This window comes from Monodelphis domestica, chromosome 2 (assembly GCF_027887165.1).
Source record: "Monodelphis domestica isolate mMonDom1 chromosome 2, mMonDom1.pri, whole genome shotgun sequence".
In the NCBI taxonomy this organism is placed as follows: Eukaryota; Metazoa; Chordata; class Mammalia; order Didelphimorphia; family Didelphidae; genus Monodelphis; species Monodelphis domestica.
This window is the reverse complement of record NC_077228.1, coordinates 534,771,922-534,791,238: the sequence shown is the minus strand read 5'-3', so window position 1 is coordinate 534,791,238 and position 19,317 is coordinate 534,771,922. Positions and strand designations below refer to the sequence as shown.

At 38.0% G+C, this 19,317-nt stretch overlaps 1 protein-coding gene across 9 annotated transcripts in view; it reads left to right on the top strand.

Moving 5' to 3' along the window:
- Nucleotides 1-19,317, top strand: part of LOC100014158 (zinc finger protein OZF-like) — a 103,791-nt gene that overhangs the window by 72,427 nt on the left and 12,047 nt on the right. For 7 of the 9 annotated variants that reach the window (XR_008915903.1, XM_056814441.1, XM_056814446.1 and 4 more), the window contains one exon: nucleotides 5,816-5,908. The exons of 1 other annotated variant lie outside the window; for it this stretch is intronic. Coding sequence is in view for 6 of the 8 variants with exons in the window: in XM_056814441.1 (XP_056670419.1) it covers nucleotides 5,816-5,908 (93 nt within the window). In the remaining 2 variants the exon portion in view is untranslated. Of the gene's footprint in view, nucleotides 1-5,815; nucleotides 5,909-13,356; nucleotides 13,482-19,317 lie in introns of those variants that run through there. One more of the 9 variants, XM_056814448.1, reaches the window with a different exon arrangement.

Sequence of the window (19,317 nt, the reverse complement as noted above, 5' to 3'; positions counted from 1 at the left end):
AATCCAAATAAGAAAGAAAATTTTCTGGATGAAAATATAGACAATCAAAGTCTTATGTGTAAAAACTCCAAGTAAAAGAAAAATAAATCTATACCACCAAGAATGAGATCCATCTCCTCTTCATATCTGGCCATGATCCACTGTGAGTACAAGCAAATGAATTGAGCAAGGTAACATTTTTCATTGTTAAAGAACAGTAGTCCAAATATGTAGTTATGAAAATCCCGGAAATTCTCAATAGAGCAATTAATTACAATAGCAAACAAACACACCATCATATTCCACATAAGTTGCTGTATGGCATTTTGTTTTAAAACCTATGAACCGATGGATATTTGTTACAAGTTTTTACAAACGTAGCAAATCTTTCAACCTTGGTATTTAAACATATTTTTAAACAAAGTAAAACTCATTGTGGATTTAGAACGTCATCAAGAAATCTAGATATTCTGGTGGAAGTTAAGTAGTGAGCTAAAAGGGTGCTCCTTTTTGGAGGCTTTTTAGGGATAGAAATGCCTTGAGATTAACTGCCCCAACTTCCATTCACATATGTAGAAATGCGGGAAGATTGGGAGTTATAATTGTATTTCACTAAAGCTACTAGAATGGGCCATACACCTCGTGTTAGGGGCAGGCAAAAATGACCAGAGATTGTTAAAAAAAATTCCAAAAATCCTGTTTAAAAAACCCTTAAAATCAGTTGCGATATTTAGCACATTAAATTTTCCAAAGGTTGTTATAGCAAGTGTAACCAGTTCTGACGAAGTCCATCTATCCTCTATGTGACAATTTACAAAGTCAAAAATACTAAAGCTGTTTTTTCATATATGGGCTTAATTACAATGATATTTGTTCAATATTGTTATAGGGGAAAAGCAACAGAAATTAACAGTAGTTAAAACTCAGTACATTAAAATGATTCAGTGCACCAGAATAATATTGAATGCAGTAATATATGAATGTAAAATTACAAAGTTAAATAAACAAAGCAATCAGTAAAATGCAATAGAATACAGAGATTTTTATAAACCATCGGAGTCCATTGAAATGCCTTAAAATATATAACCTCCAGTCTTTAAAGTTCCTTGTGTTTGTTATCCATTTAGATGCCTATTGTCGGAAGGCAAATTGAAAAGGGGTAAGCAATGGGTTCCAAGCGATCAGCTCAGGGCCACAGGGCCACAGGGCCATGAAGTGTTTCAGACCCGATTCCAACCAAAGACCTCCCGTCTCTAGGCCTGGCTCTCAGTCCACTGAGGCACTTAGCTGCCTCCCTAAAGTTAGCTAAATAAAAGGTTGTACAGAGCTGATTCTTTTTTCTGACACGCCGCTGAAGTCAATTAAGGGATCAATGTAATTAAAATCTATCCTTGTAAAATAGACATGCTTTTAAGTTCTCACTTGGAAAAAAAACTTTCTTCTTTCCCTTTTTTTCTCTCCTCCTATGATCTGCCACATGGCCAATACTCCCGTTTTTTACCAGCTAGTCCTGGGTGATGAGGGATCTGCTCTAAGGCTAGGGTTTGTTGGGCAGGCAGGTCACCAGGTGATCGCGATCTGGGTCAAACAGTAAAGCGGTCTGGTGCGGAGACAGGAACGCAGGAAAGCAGGGCCAGGAGCCGGAACAGTCAGAGGTGGTGGGCAGTGCTGGGACCAGGAAAGTAATATCAAAGAGGTCCAGATTACAGGCAACCGTAGCTGGGTGGAAGGGTTGTGACCACGTGATTGATATTGAATCAAGAATGTCCAAAGCGGAGGGCTGCTGGCATGAGCTGGTCAAGATGATTTTCCAAAAAAGCATCTTGAAGAAACGTGGGTTAAAAAAAAAATTTCGAGGCAGTAGCTATAAAAAGCTGAACTTAGTAGAGAAAAGAATCAGAAGATTGAGATATTTCGTTTCCTGAAGTGGTTGCCAAACTGTAAAGATTAAAATTTAGGGGGAACTGAAGCAGGTAGAAATCATTTTCTCTCTGCAAGGAATATTATATTTTTACAGGTTTATTGAAGATTAAAATATAAAGAAAATACAAGTAAGATAGGCATGTACTAGGTGGGCCGAGAGGCACAATTCAATTTCACTCACATCATGAGAGACGCCTCTGCTCTGAAGCGGAAGTAGAAAAAAGGGCCAGTAGCCTTTACAACCAGGTTAAATACCCTGTCTAGCTGTCAGCCCAGGTGTGGTTACAAGGCATCTGACCTTGTTTGTGTGTTCTTGGATGGGCAGGAGAGAAAGACTGATCCAGGTAGGCACTGAACTCATTGAGGAAGGAGAGGAAGGGCCCAGAGGTCAATAGAGAAAGAGCTGCCAAAGCTTAGCCTGGATGGTAGTTTTGTATCGAATGAACTTCAGAGGAGGAGAGATTAGCGAGTGATGGAGGCAGAGGGAGAGGTTTGAGGGGCACTTGGAAATGGGGAGGAAACCATCTCCACCTTTACCAGTTAGGGCCTGAGTGAAAGTGTAGCCAGGATTTCATTCACCTCTTTTACCTTTTTTTTAATTTATTTTTTGATTTGATTTATCTAAACTTGTCAGTGGTTGGTTCAGATTTCCCACTAGTATAGTTTTATTATCTATTTCCTCCTTCAATTCTCCTAGTTTCTGCATTAGAAATTTGGGTGCTATACCATTTGGTGCATACATGTTGATTAGTGATATTTCCTTGTTGTTTGTACTCAGTTTTATCAGGATGTATTTACCTTCCCTATCCCTTTTAATCAGGTCTATTTTTGCTTTGGCTTTGTCAGATATCATGATTTCAACTCCTGCCTTCTTTCTGTCAGTTGAGGCTGTGAATCTTAAAATTTCTCAGACTTGTGAATCTTAAAAATTCCCAGACTCTACCTTAGAACATTTGGTTAGCACTATTCCCCATTTTAAAACAATGATGGGACTTTGGTCAGGAATGTAGGTGGGAACTCTAACATTACTCCACCCATACTTAGGCATAATTTAGGGGAAGATAAAGTTGTAAAACTCCTGATTGAACAATGAAAAGTCCCCAACCCATACTTAAAGTGAAGAACCCTTAAGCTAGGTTTATTTTTAGATATAATACAAAAGGGTGCTAAGTACCTTGCAGATCAAATTAATCAAGGCAATTTGCAAAGGACAAGATTAGTCTACTCAGGTATGAATTAAGAATGGTCATTCCTTTGGAAAACGTCTACTGTGATTGGTAGACATAGAGATTTAGGGGAGGTGACATAGGAGAAAATTTTTTTTAAAAGGAAGGAGTTAGAGGGCTCTGGAGTTGAGTTCAGTTAGGGTAGCTGAGTTGGAGCTGGAACTAGTTGGAGTAGCTGGGTCTCGCTGAACACTAGATTTTTGCTTGGAAGGATCTTGTGGTGAGTGATAAACGACTGACTAGTCTCTCTTAAGGCTTAGGCCTAGGCCATGTTAGCTTAGGCTGTTCATACTATAGCTTCTCTTATTCTCTCTACTTTTTCTTAATTCCTTTATTTGTATTAATTAAAATCTCCATAAAACCCAGCTGACTTGGGTATTTCATATTTTCGGAATTTTTCCCATGGCGACCACTTTTTTTTTTAATATAAAACCAAGAGATTAAAATTCATCTTTACAGTTTTGCCAATTCACAGCCTTGAAAACATGTTTTCACAGTCACAGTTTAAGAAAATGACTCTTTTGTCTGTAATAAGGGCCAATAGGTCTTACTCTAATCTTTAATTTTGACCTTGTGAGTATCTACCTGCCTCATGTGTGTTTCCTAAAGACAACATATGGTAGGGTTTTGTATTCTAATCCATTCTGCTATTTGTCTATGTTTTATGGGTGAGTTCATCCCATTCACGTTCAATGTTATGATTGTCATTTGTGAATTCCCCAACATTTTGGTATCCTCCCTTAATTCTGACCTTTCTTCTTTTGCTGTTACCTTTTAAACCAGTGCTTTACTTTAAATCAGTCCCCCTAGTCCCCTCCCTTGTTGTGCTTCCCTTTCTAGCCCCTCCCTTTTTGTTCCCTTCCCCGCCCCCCCCCTCTCCTTCCCTCAGTTTTTGTGTTCCCTCCCCCCTCCCCCCCTTAGTTTTCCCTTCTCCCTTACCCTGTTGAATAAGATAGAATTCAAGATACAAATGGATCTAGATGCTCTTCCCTCTCAGAGTTGATTTCACTGAGCATAAGGTTTATGTAATACCATTTAGCTCTCTTTTCCTCTCCTTCTATGAGAATTCTTACCCTCCCCTTACCATATGTATCTTTCTGTGACAAAGATTGTTCTGTTTAATTTATTTCTATATCTTCAAGTATATCTTAATACCATCATTGATTCCCACTCCCTTTTTCTTTCTTTTTGATTTTCCCCCCTCCAAATCGTGTTAGTGCCCCAATCTTTCCCTATGAGTGCCTCTTCTGATTACTCTATTTATGCTTACAATTTTTGAAAGTTACACATACATTTCCCCAAAATATTAGTACATATAATTTGATCTAATTATGGCTCTTATAGAAGAGAGTTTGAATAAAAGGGGGGGGGGGGAAGCACTTTTCTCCTTTTCCCATTCTTTCACATTACCTTTTCATGTTTCTCTTGCTCTTTGTGTTTGGATGTCAATCTTTCCACTGAATTCTGGTCTTTTCTTTACAAATACTGGGAAATCTTCTATTTTGTCTAATGCCCATACTATCTCCAGGAATTGATGCAGAGTGAGAGGAGCAGAGCCAGGAGAACATTGTACACAGAGACTGATACACTGTGGTACAATTGAAAGTAAAGGACTTCTCCATTAGTCTCAATGCAATGTCCCTGAACAACCCGCAGGGATCAAGGAAAAAAAACACTACCCTCAAGCAGAGGACAAATGGTGGGTGTAAAAACACCAAGTAAAGGCAACAGCTTGACTACAGGGGTGGAGTGGATATGATGGGGGAAAGACTCTAACCGAACACCCTAATGCAAAAGGCAATAACATGGAAATGAGTGTGGATCGAGGACACATGTGACACCCAGAGGAATCAAGGATTGCCAATAGGAAGGGTGGTGGGAGGGGGGAGAGGAAAAGAAAAATGATCTTTATTTCTAATGAATAATGTTTGAAATGACCAAATAAAATAAGGTTTAAATATTTAAAAAAGAAGAAGAAGAAGAATGGGCAGCCAGGGCTTGACTGGGCACATTTGGTCTGAGAGGTTTTCCTTCTCATTTTGGTTGAAGCAGGAGGAATGCGTGTGGAGCCTGGGGCTCAGAGTGCTAAGGAGAAAGTATAAGGAAAGAAAAGAAAAGAAAAGATCTTTTTAAACTGGCTTTTGAAATGCACAGAAATCCAGAACCAGAAGGCATTGCTGACCAGCAGGTTAGCCTTTAATGCTACATGTGGATGTATTGTTTTAGTTTGTATTTATTTTGTTTGGAATTTTTTAATTGTCAGGAAATGTGTATTGTCCTGATTATGACAGACCTTTGGATGACTAGCCTTTGTGTTCATGGACTTTTGACCAATCTTGTCTTGGATTACAACATAGTCCCTCTATGTTTTCTTACTTGCCTGATTTTCCATTTCTTCTTGACTGATCATTTGTAGCCTGCAGACTGAGAGTTCTGGAACTTTGCATATGATGGCAGATTTTTGACATACTGATTGATTTTACCAAATGTTTTTATCTTCCCCTTTTTCATTAAAATTTCTTTTTTTTTTGATAAGGAATTACTATCTGATAGGGAGAAAGGGTTGGAATATTAAGAGAAACTGAGGTGTTCTGAGAACAGAAGAAATGCACAAAAATTTTATTTTAAAACTTTTGAATTCTCAGATAGCTCTTTGAACTCAGCTCTTTATTCTCTCCATGTTGCAGGGATTCCCGTTTCCAAACTAGATTTGTTCTTCCTGTTGAAGAGAGAAGATGTACAGAATGAAGAGGGAGAAGCTGGAACAGGCACTTGTATAGGTGAGTCGTTGAAAAGCAGCTGCTCCTTCAGCATTGAATTTTCTACCCCTCTTTGTAGTTTAATGGTCTTGATGGGATCAGTCCTGGGTCTAGGCAATCAGTCAGTAGCATTGATTAAGCATTTCCTATGGTCTGATCCTGAGGATAAAAGGGAGTTGTGAATCCAAGTCCCCTCAATAATTTACTTTCCAAAAAGAGAATGGAAGAGGCAGGCCATGCTGTCAGGAACCTCAATATCTAGAGAAAAAAATAGAAATGGTTTGAGAAGTAGCAGCAGATCATGAACCACACTCTTAGGTAATCTTGGGAAAAGACAGTGTTTTGGAATGGAAATCCTTTTAGTTCATTAGGAAATAAGGGAATGGAAGCATGACGACATTAACAGATTAAATAAGAGTAGAATTAGGGAGTGAATAATCAAAATAAAATTAACAATGAAAAAACTAATAGCTGTCTTTTACTCAGCCTACTCTGTGTCAGGCATTTTCTAAATCTCATGTGATCCTTATATAAACCTGAGGAAGTTGGGGATATTATGATATTCATTTTACAGATGAAGAAGCAGAAGCTGACTTGTCCAGGGTCACAGTACTAGGCAGGTTCTGAGGTGGGATTAGAATTCAGGTGTTCGTGACCTTGCTTGGTGTTCTGTCCACTGAACCACTAGCTGTATTCTCATTTTTAAGTAGAACACTGAGCGTGCTCATACATATATGATAGAGAAAACAGGAGGTGAATTGTTGAACTTCTTTTACTGAGGGATGGAAATTCATTTTTTGTTTTTAGCTCCCCAACCAATCAACAAAATGAATTGATTGTTAATATATTTAAAGGTACATTTTTCTATTGGCTCATTACAAGTAATGTATTGAATGATAAATTTATATGAAGGTTACTTGTGCATAATATTTTTCCTTTTTTAAAAGTGTTAAAAAATAAGCAGTTGGTGGCTCAGTGGATCAAGAGGCCGACCTTAGAGATAGGTGGTTCTGTGTTAATATCTGATGCTAGACCCTTCTTTGGGTCTAACCCCTCTTTGGTTTTCTTTTCTCTGGTTAGACTAAATCTTCTGAGTACTTCACACCTATTTGTTACCCTTGACTTTTTTAAGTTGCTTGACCTTTCAGGTACTAATTTAACCTTTACAAGTACTTAACACTGTTTTGTATTAGATCTAAAATAGGCCTAGCTTAATGTTCTAGCTTTACTATAAGGTATGAGTTGGGGTCTTTCATTGTTCAATCAGGAGTTTACAACTTTATCTTCCCCTCAGGCACTGTCTGAGTAGGGTGGAGTAATTTTAAAAGTTCCCAATACATCGCTGATCAAGGATCTCCATTGTTATAATAGGGGAATAGCTTAACCAAATCTTCTAAAGCAGAATCTGAGTAAATTTAAGATTCGCAAGATATTTGTTGAAACCTGGCCCAAGGAAGTCCAGTGTCTGAATTTGCCATACATCTGCTTCCTCAATCCCCAAAACAAGTCCTCTGTCTTGTCCTAGATCCTTATCAATCCCACAGGGATTGTTGGTCTCCTTGACTTGTGCTTTGCACTGTACAGTAGCTCCTTAGTGATCCCTTCTTCTGGAATTAGATACAAATATTAAAGTCACATAATACTTCACACTCAATGGCAGGTTTTCATAGTCTAAGTTTTTTTGGGTATACATTAGTATCAGGGTTAATAGGTATTGCAAACTTATCTTTCAAAATCAAAAACATAAATACTGATTCCATATACTCAAGTAAAAAAAAATTTTTTTTAAATCAAATTTCCCATTGGAAATCTAGAGAAAAGTAAATTAAAAAACAACCAGAAACTCATCTTTTATTTTATAATATTTTATTTGATCATTTCCATGCATTATTCATTAAAGACAAAGATCATTTTCTTTTCCTCTCCCCTCACCCCCCATAGCCGACGCGTGATTCCACTGGGTATCACATGTGTTCTTGATTTGAACCCATTGCCATGTTGTTAATATTTTCATTAGAGTGTTCATTTATAGTCTCTCCTCTGTCATGGCCCCTCAACCGCTGTAGTCAGGCAGTTGCTTTTCCTCGGTGTTTCTACTCCCGCAGTTTGTCCTCTGCTTATGGATAGTGTTTTTTCTCCTAGATCCCTGCAGATTGTGCAGGGACATTACACCGCCACTAATGGAGAAGTCCATTATGTTCGATTATACCACAGTGTATTAGTCTCTGTGTACAATGTTCTCCTGGTTCTGCTCCTCTCGCTCTGCATCACTTCCTGGAGGTCGTTCCAGTCTCCATGGAATACCTCCACTTTGTTATTCCTTTTTGCACAATAGTATTCCATCACCAACATATACCACAATTTGCTCAGCCATTCCCCAATTGATGGGCATCCCCTCGTTTTCCAATTTTTGGCCACCACAAGGAGAGCAGCTATAAATATTTTTTTTTTTTATTTTTAATATATTTTATTTGATCATTTCCATGCATTATTCGTTAAAGACATAGATCATTTTCTTTTCCTCCCCCCCACCCCCCATAGCCGACGCGTAAGTCCACTGGGCATTAGATGTTTTCTTGATTTGAACCCATTGCTTTGTTGATAGTATTTGCATTAGAGTGTTCATTTAAAGTCTATCCTCTGTCATGTCCCCTCAACCTCTGTATTCAGGCAGTTGCTTTTTCTCGGTGTTTCCACTCCCATAGTTTATCCTTTGCTTATGAATGGTGTTTTTTTTTCTCCTGGATCCCTGAAAGTTGTTCAGGGACATTACACCGCCCCTAATGGAGAAGTCCATTACGTTCGATTATACCACAGTGTATTAGTCTCTGTGTACAATGTTCTCCTGGTTCTGCTCCTCTCGCTCTGCATCACTTCCTGGAGGTTGTTCCAGTCTCCATGGAACTTCTCCACTTTATTATTCCTTTGAGCACAATAGTATTCCATCACCAACATATACCACAGTTTGCTCAGCCATTCCCCAATTGATGGGCATCCCCTCGTTTTCCAGTTTTGGGCCACCACAAAGAGCGCAGCTATGAATATTTTTGTACAAGTCTTTGTGTCCATTATCTCTTTGGGGTACAGACCCAGCAGTGCTATGGCTGGGTCAAAGGGTAGATATTCTTTTGTCGCCCTTTGGGCATAGTTCCAAATTGCCCTCCAGAATGGTTGGATCAGTTCACAACTCCACCAGCAATGAATTAATGTCCCTACTTTGCCAATATCACTCCAGCATTCATTACTTTCCTTTGCTATCATGTTAGCCAATCTGTTAGGTGTGAGGTGATACCTCAGAGTTGTTTTGATTTGCATCTCTCTTATTATAAAATGAGATGTAGAACACTTCTTCATGTGCTTATTAATAGTTTTGATTTCTTTATCTGAAAACTGCCTATCTATGTCCCTTGCCCATTTATCAATTGGAGAATGGCTTGGTTTTTTGTACAATTGATTTAGCCCTTTATAAATTTGAGTAATTAAACCTTTGTCAGAGGTTTTTATGAAGATTTTTTCCCAATTTGTTGTTTCCCTTCTGATTTTAGTTACATTGGGTTTTTTTGTACAAAAGCTTTTTAGTTTGATGTAGTCAAAATTATTTAATTTACATTTTGTGATTCCTTCTATGTCTTGTTTGGTGTTAAAGTGTTTCCCCTCCCAAAGGTCTGACATGTATACTGTTCTGTATTCGCCTAATTTTCTTATAGTTTCCTTCTTTATGTTCAAGTCATTCACCCATTTTGGATTTATCTTGGTGTAGGGTGTGAGGTGTTGATCAATTCCTAATCTCTCCAACACTGTCTTCTAATTTTCCCAGCAGTTTTTATCAAATAGTGGATTTTTGTCCTAAAAGCTGGGATCTTTGGGTTTATCGTATACAGTCTTGTTGAGGTTGCTTGCCCCCAGTCTATTCCACTGATCCTCCTTTCTGTCTCTTAGCCAGTACCAAATTGTTTTGATTACTGTTGTTTTGTAATATAGTTTAAGGTCTGGGACTGCAAGACCCCCCATTTGTGGTTTTTTTTTTCATTATTTCCCTGGATATCCTTGATCTTTTGTTATTCCAAATGAACTTTGTTGTGTTTTTTTCTAAATCAGTAAAGAAATTTTTTTGGAGTTCAGTGGGTATGGCATTAAATAGATAAATAAGTTTGGGTAGGATGTTCATTTTTATTATATTGGCTCGTCCTATCCATGAGCAGTTAATGTTTTTCCATTTGCTCAAGTCTAGTTTTAGTTGTGTGGCAAGTGTTTTGTAGTTGTGTTCATATAGTTCCTGTGTTTGTCTCGGGAGATATATTCCTAGGTATTGTAAACCTCAAAATTTCTCAGAGTTATGAATGTTAGGGGTTTCCCCCATTTGGGAATCTTCTACTTAAAAAAGTTCCCTAGCAGATGGTGAGAACTCTATTTGAGTGTGGGGGCTCCTTGCCTTGGGAATATCCCTACTCCACCCTACTTAGGACTGCTTTAGGACAGAGAGCTCCTTGAGAACAATGAAAAGTACTTTGATCCATGCTTATGGAAGGGACAGGAAGTTCTTTGAGTCATGACTGTTTTAGAATTGATACAATGGGATACTAAGTACCTATAAAGGTGGGCAACTTGTAGAGTACTTAGACCTAAAAGGTGAAAACTTACTCAGGGGTTTTCTCTTAATGAAATTTGTCGACACAGCAGCATTTTTTCATAACTTACTAAAGAGATTAAAACTACTCAGCTGTGAATTCAAAATGGGCAGTCCTTTAGAAACATCTACAATGATTGGTAGATGTAAGGACTTAGGGGAGGTGATGTAGGAGATTTTGCCCTTAAAAATAAGAGCTCAGAGAAGAGCTGGATCTGTTTCTGAGGGAGCTCATTTTGAAAAGACTCATTCAGGGATCTTGATTTCTGACTCTCATCCTGAAGGAGAGTTCTTTGAGGAGCTCCTCTGAGGGGCTCTGTATCTCTGGGGTAGGAGCTCTGGAGGCTCTTTAGAGAGGCCCTTTGAAACAATCTCTGGCTGGAAGACTCTTTGAGGAAGGAAGCTGGCCTGGTGTTACTAGAATCCTTGTTTAGTCAGACCTTGTGGTGAGTGTTAAAAAACTGACTGATTTCTCTTTTAAGACTCAGGTCTAGGCCATATTGGCTTGAGGCCCTTCATACTTATTCCTTTCTTACTCTCCTTCTCTTTCTTTGATTACTCATTGTATTGTTAATTAAAATCTCTATAAAACCCAATTGACTTGGGTATTTGAATATTTGGGAATATTTCCCCGGTGACCACCTTATATTTGATTTTAAACCCAAGACACTGTAGTGAAACATATTTCTGCAGTCAAATTTACTCACCCTCTCTTATATCTATCACAATTTATATCTTCCACTATTTTAATCACTACAGTTTAAGACCTCAACTATTTTAAATCTCACAGTATTTTATTTTGTCTAAGGTGATTTTGAATGGGATTTCTCTTTCTAGTTTTTGCTGCTGAGTTGTGTTGGAGATATATAGGAATGCTGATGACTTATGTGGGTTTATTTTGTATCCTGCAACTTTGCTAAAGTTGTTGATTATTTCAATTAGCTTTTTGGTTGAATCTCTAGGATTCTTTAAGTAGACCATCATGTCATCTGCAATGAGCGATAACTTGGTCTCCTCCTTGCCTATTTTGATGCCTTCAATTTCTTTTTCTTCTCTAATTGCTACTGCTAGTGTTTCTAGTACAATGTCAAATAGTAGAGGTGATAATGGGCATCCTTGTTTCACTCCTGATCTTATTGGGAATGCATCTAGTTTATCCCCATTGCAGATGATATTAGCTGATGGTTTTAGATATATACTGTTTATTATTTTTAGGAACGACCCTTCTATTCCTATGCTTTCCAGTGTTTTTCATAAGAATGGGTGTTGTATTGTATCAAAGGCTTCTTCTGCGTCTATTGAGATAATCATGTGGTTCTTGTTGGTTTGCTTGTTGATGTGGTCAATTATGTGGATGGTTTTCCTAATATTGAACCAGCCCTGCATCCCTGGTATAAATCCTACTTGATCATGGTGGATGACCCTTCTGATCACTTGCTGGAGTCTTTTTGCTAGTATCCTATTTAAGATTTTTGCATCTATATTCATTAGGGAGATTGGTCTATAATTTTCTTTCTCTGTTTTTGACCTGCCTGGTTTTAGAATCAGTACCATGTTTGTGTCATGAAAGGAGTTTGGTAGAACTCCCTCTTTGCTTATTATGTCAAATAGTTTGTATAGTATTGGGATTAACTGTTCTCTGAATGTTTGATAGAATTCACAGGTGAATCCATCAGGCCCTGGGGATTTTTTCTTAGGAAGTTCTTTGATGGCTTGGTGGATGTCATTTTCTGATATGGGATTATTTAAGAATTCTATTTCTTCTTCTGTTAGTCTAGGCAGTTTGTATTTTTGTATATATTCATCCATATCACCTAGGTTGGTATATTTATTGCCATATAATTGGGCAAAGTAGTTTTTAATGATTGCCTTAATTTCCTCTTCATCGGAGGTGATGTCGCCCTTTTCATCTTTGACGCTTTTAATTTGCTTTTCTTCCTTCCTTTTTTAAATTAGATTGACCAGTACTTTTTCTATTTTGTTTGTTTTTTCAAAGTACCAGCTTCTTGTCTTATTTATTAAATCAACAGTTCTATCACTTTCAATTTTATTAATTTCTCCCTTAATTTTTAGGATTTCTAGTTTGTTTTTCTGCTGGGGGATTTTAATTTGGTTGCTTTTGAGTTTTTTTATTTGCATTTCCAAATGATTGATCTCTGCTCTTCCTAGTTTGTTAATATATGCACTCAGGGATATGAATTTACCTCTGATTACTGCTTTGGCTGTATCCCAAAAGGTTCGAAAGGATGTCTTGCCATTGTCATTTTCCTCGATGAAATTATTAATTGTTTCTATGATATCTTCTCTAAACGATTTTTGAGTATCATATTGTTTAATTTCCGATTTGGTTTTCCATGAACCATTACTGATCATTATTTTTATTGCCTTGTGGTCTGAAAAGGCTGCATTCATTATTTCTGCTTTTCTGCATTTGTGTGCCATGTTTCTGTGACCTAATGTATGGGTAATCTTTGTGAATGCGCCATGTGGTGCTGAGAAGAAGGTGTATTCCTTTTTACCCCTATTTATTTTTCTCCATATGTCTATTAATTCTAATTTTTCTAAGATTTCATTCACTTCTTTTACCTCTTTCTTATTTATTTTTTGATTTGATTTACCTAAATTTGATAATGGTTGGTTCAAGTCTCCCACTATATGGTTTTACTGTCTATTTCTTCCTTCAATTCTCCTAGTTTCTCCATTAGAAATTTGGGTGCTACATTATTTGGTGCATACATGTTGATTAGTGATATTTCCTCATTATCTAAAGTCCCTTTTAACAAAATATAATTACCTTCCCTATCACTTTTGATCAGGTCTATTTTTGCTTTGGCTTTATCAGATATCATGATTGCCACTCCTGCCTTCTTTCTGTCAGTTGAGGCCCAGAAGGTCTTACACCATCCTTTAATTCTGACCTTGTGGATGTCTACCCGCCTCATGTGTGTTTCTTGAAGACAACATATGGTAGGGTTTTGGATTCTAATCCATTCTGCTATTTGTCTACGTTTTATGGGTGAGTTCATCCCATTCACGTTCAAAGATATGACTGTCACTTGTGGACTCCCTGGCATTTTGATATCCTTTCCTAATTCTAACCTTTCTTCTTCAGCTCTACCTTTTAGTCCAGTGATTTACTTTAAATCAGTCCCCCTTGTACTTCCCTTTCTACCCCACTCCCTTCTTATTCCCTCCCTTATTTTCCCCTGTAGTCTTTTTATAATCCCCCCCCCCCTTCCCTCCCTTCTATTCCCCTATAGGGCGCAAATCTAATCTCTTCCCCCATGGATTGGATTGTTCTTCCCTCTTTGGGTCAGTTTCAAAGTACGTAAGAGTTGAGTATTTCCTATCTCCAGCCTCTTTACCCTTCCAGTGTATCGATGTTCTCCCCCCTCCCGCCATGAGCTTTTTTGTGACATATAAATTTAACCCCATTTGTTTCTTTTCCCATTTCTTTTAGTCATAACCTCTTTTCTTTTTTAGCTTTAGTCATGTGTATATGTATATATATACACATACACATGTATATGTATTTTTGCATGCATATATTGATATACCTATTTATGTCTTGTCCTTTCATCCTATACAGTTTGTCACTGTTCCCTCTAAGTGTAGTTCTTCTAGTTGCTCAGGTGATAGCAACATTTTTTAAGAGTTGCCAATGACCTCTTTTCTTATAGGAATACATATCATTTAAACTTATTGAGTCTCTTAAAAATTTTTGTTGTTGTTGTTGTTGTTGTTTTTTCCCCTTTTTTAAAATTACCTTTTGATGATTCTCTTGAGTTCTGTGGTTGGACTTCAAATTTTCTGTTCAGGTCTGGTATTTTATTTATGAATGCTTGGAACTCTTCTGTTGTGTTAAATGACCATACTTTCCCCTGTAAGAATATAGTCAGTTTTGATGGGTATTTTATTCTTGGCTGTAGACCTAGTTCTCTTGCTTTCCCGAATATCGTATTCCATGCCTTTCGGTCCTTCAGTGTGGCTACAGACAGATCCTGTGTTATCCTCACCATGTTTCCATGGTATCTAAATGGCTTCTTCTTGGCAGCTTGTAATATCTGTTCTTTCATCTGATTGTTTTTGAATTTGGCTATAACATTTCTTGGTGTTGTCAGTTGGGGATTAAATACAGGGGGTGATCTGTGGATTCTTTCAATCTCTACTTTCCCCCCTTGTTCTAGGATTTCGGGACAGTTTTCCTGGATAATTTCCTCTAGTATTATGTCCAGGCTTTTTCTTTTGTAGTGGTTTTCTGGTAGACCAATTATTCTTAAATTGTCTCTTCTTCAACGATTTTCTAAATTGTCTGTTTTGTGAATGAGATGCTTCACATTTTCCCCAATTTTTTCATTCTTTTTGTTTTGTTTTATAGTGTCCTGCTGCCTTGTGAGGTCACTTGATTCTAGTTGTTTTACTCTGGTTCTTTTCCCAATTGTCTTCAGACTCTCTTAGTTGTGTTTTGAGTTCTTCCACAGCCTGTATACAATTCGCTGGGATTTATGGTTTATCGTTTGCTGATCTCTCCCCCTCTCTTCCGTTTGCTGAGTAGTAGTTTTTCTTCTTTGTTGTTGTTTGCTCAAATTCACCCCTTCTTTACCCCCCGTATTTGTCTGTGCTCTTGTTCCTCTCGTTTTCTTTGTTTTCGGGGACTTCTATCAGTCTCCCTTCTTGGATCGTTAACAGAAGATATCTTGGTGTAGTCTCTAGGGTAGGGTTGTTGGGGGTTTGTGCTTCCCTGTCCTCTGAAGGCTTTTGATTGGCTTAAAGTCCAGCAGTCAATGAGGATGGGTAGGTAGCCTGGGCTTCCCTGCATTCTGGAGACTTTTGATGGGATTAGATTCAGCTGGTTCTTTCAGAAAACTCTGCTTTCTAAGGGGGAGGGGTCATGGCCTCTCTGGGCTCTGAGGGCACCTGATTGGATTAGGTTCAGCTTCTTTGTACTGAATGAGCCCTAAAGCAAAAAAACCTCCCCCTCCACAATCTGTGTTGAATGTCTCTTGTCACACATTAGTCAAAGGTAGGGAAATGATCAGTCAGAGGTAATGGTGGTTCTAGATATCTAAAAAAACACTTCTGAAGACCTATTTAAATCAACTGTTATTTTCAGTTCTTTAAATTCATCCAAGGTTACTGATATAGGTTGTAACCTTTTTGATGGAGTCCATCCATCATCATCTATGTAACAGTTAGCAGAGCAAAAAGGAGCAAAATGCTATTTTAGTAATATGTGACCTTCCTATGGTGCAGGCTGTGGTCACGTCTCGTTTCTTGAACTGGAATTGTTTCCCATGACAAAACAGAGTTTTGATGGATCCAGTGGCAGACCCAGCGTCCATCGGAACCCATGGCTTTGCCATGGAAAAGAGTTTGTCCAACTTGTCTATGGACTTTTATAATGGCATTGACCCTTGTCCAATAATAGGAAGAAGATACAAATAAGGACAATGTAAGAACACATAGCTATTAATTAAAACATATTAAGTGAAAGTAACATTAGATTAATATGTAAACTTAAGAGCAAAATTAAAGCTAAAGAAAAAGCAGCAAATGCACTATATGTGATAGGATGTCACTCAGTGTCAGTAGAGAGTACCCGTTTTACATGCAAGGAATGTATCCAAGAGACCTTTTCTATGATTTAGGTAGCTGTTGCAGTGGTTAATAGTACTTTATTTATACCTTGTCTTCTGGGTGTAGAGCTGTATTTAAGATTGCATTACAGATTTCTTCACTGTGGAGAGGAGAACAGTGAGGTCTGAACAGGCTTCAAATTCACCTCCAGGCTCCTTGAGGTCCCTTCCCCTCCCAAGTATCATCATACATCTTGGTTCCTTTGGCCATACCTCTGGCCATCACTTTGGTCATTCTGACCATTTCTCTGTGGTGCTCCACAATAATTACAGATTCCTTGAGATGTATTATGAACTGAGTTATAATTTATCCATTATAATCACTGGACCTATTGGAGGATATATTATTATTATTATTTCTCCACCTTCTGTTTCTCATTCTACAACTCATAGCTACATGAGCTTGTTTCCCATAAAAAGAATATGGCATTGGTTGCTTCATGGATTCTTTTATGACCTCTGTCTGTCTTTCATCTCTTTCTTTTATTTGTTTTTATAATTCATATTTTTCCTTCTTTAATTTCACCTCTTATTCAGTTTTTTCCTTTCAAAATCTCTCCAGTTCCTCTTTTTCAGCTTTCTCTCTATTTCATCTTTCATAGCCCTCAAACACCTATGCTGCTGTCGTCTTTAGGTTTTCTATGTCCATGATGGGCCAGTCTGGGCAATTGTTCTTAAAATAGTCGTTAATCTCTCAGGAATGATTCTTTACAAAATGAATCCTTATGAGTCTGGCATCTATCCCTCTGGAGACATCCATGCCAGGATACCTAGAACCTAGTTCATCTGTCATAGAACTGTCATAGAACTGAGATGGTCTCTTATTCTCTCCCTGTCTGAGGTCATCGAATTTAGTCTAATCACTTGGCCTGTCAGAGTAAGCTTTCGTTCCCTTTAATAATGCATTTCTAGTCTCACATAGATGGATGTAATCTTTGGTTGAATTACAATTCCATTTCAGGTTTTCTAGGTGCCAACATACTGTATCATCATTTTGAGATCCGTTCACAATAGAAAGGATCATGTTCCTTTCGTCATCCGTTAACAGAGTATGAAGTAATTCTATAACATCTGATTCCTCCATGGTTGCCATAAATGTAATAATTAAAATTATGAGACTAGCCATAAATTAATATTTTTATTAATCAGAGAGAGTAGGGGGAAAAGAAAGATGGAAAAATAAGAGTGAGAAATATGAAAGTACTTTCCTTATTGCTTCACTTAGGTGGCTATTCTATGGCCTCCTAGAGGGCCCCTAGCCACCCTCACAGGCAGGTCTGGTTAGTGACAAACATGGAAGAGAAAAGGCCAAAATTCACTCATACCTCACTTTATCAAATTTATTCTCCTATTTATTCTTCACTAACTCTCACACATGACATCTCTAGAGCCAGCCATGCTTTCTAGTTTGATCTTGGCTCCCAGTGGGGCTGTGCAGGGGAAGATTGCCCATCCCCCTTCTCTCTTGATATTCTTGAGTCCATTGCTGGCTTTTTCCAGCTGCCATTCTATCCTCATCAGCTAATCTACTCCATGATTTCCATTACATAGTCCTTGCTTCCAGGTCCCATGTGAGGTACATGTAGGGAAAGGGGGAAGGGCATATTTCCTTTCACAATCTCCCTTTTGATTCTTTGGGAGACCAGCATGTTAAATCTCCTCACTTGTCGTGTTAAATCTCCTAGAACATCCACCTCCCCCCAATGAATCATTCTACATATGGAGCCTATACATTTAAAGATTCTCTTACTAGAGGTAGCTCCAGGAATGCAAGGTCTTGGGCAGGACCCTAGAACAGAGTTTTAATGATTTTCACACACATAAATGTTCAACCTTCTCAGAAGTTTGGAAAGAATTTGATGTGCAGTTGAGTAACAGAAAGGACATGGTGCCCATAGTCAGAAACAATCAGGGTTTAATCTAATTACGGCATGAACCCCAAAAGCATTATATACTCCACCATAATACTTGGAATCACTGCAGAAAGAAATTTATTAAAGTTGAAACAAGCACATGTTTATCCCAGAGGAAAAATAACTTCCTAACAAAACTGGCCAACTCTTTACTGTTTGAGGTGCCATTCACACATTTTGAACTCAGATCTCTTGGGTCACAGTGGGAACCCCCAAGGAACCAATAATGCAGAAGAGGGGGAATATTTAGGCAATGGGGTTAAGTGACTTGCCCAGGGCTGACACAGCTAGGAAGTGTTTAGAGGCCAGATTTGAACTCAGGATCTCCCATCTCTAGACCTGGCTCTTTATCCACTGAACTACTCAGATGCCCCCTAATGTCTTTCTTTTTTTAATATGGTGTTTATTATAAGGATTCTATTTTTATTTTAGTGATAAGTGGTATTTAAGGATAAATTATTTAAAAAGAAATAAGTAATGACTATTCCAAAAAAGTAAATTCCTTATGGCTCAGGTCAATAGAAAAAAGTAGTGTTGGCATTCATCCTGTGATCTCAGTTACTGTAACAGAAAAGATGAGATTGAAAATGATCCCTTAGAAAATTACAGTATGGGGAACAGCTGGGTGGCTCAGTGGATTGAGAGCCAGGTCTAGAGGCAGGCGGTCCTAGGTTCAAATCTGACCTCAGACACTTCCTAGCTGTGTGGCCCTAGGCAAGATACTTGACCCCCATTGTCTAGCCTTTACTGCTCTCTTCTGCCTTGGAACCAATACACATTGGTTCCACATATTGATTCCAATATGGAAGGTAAGGGTTTAAAGAAAAAAAAAGAAAATTATGCTTACAGATGATACATCATGAAATAATATAAATCTTCTGTATATATGTACCAAGTAGTATAATTATCTGTGAAGAGAGGACTGAGAGTACAGACAGTCAAAGTGAAAAAGAAAGACTGAATGTAGAGACAACGTTACGGAGTTTGAGTTCTAGTCTCAGCTTTTAGGATTTTGTTCAAGTCACTCAAACACTCTGAGCTCATGGCCTGAGCTGTGAATGCAATGAGAATGCTTCCCCTGCCTGTGCTCCTACTTGTGAGGATCTAATATGAATATGAGTAAAAGTCTTTATCAGTGAAGTCTTCCTTTAGTTGTGAGCTAATGGCACATTGAAATGATTGATTCTGCCCATTTGTGTTTGTAGACTTTTCTCTTTGCCTGGGGAAATAGAATGAAAGTCAGTTTTTATTCTG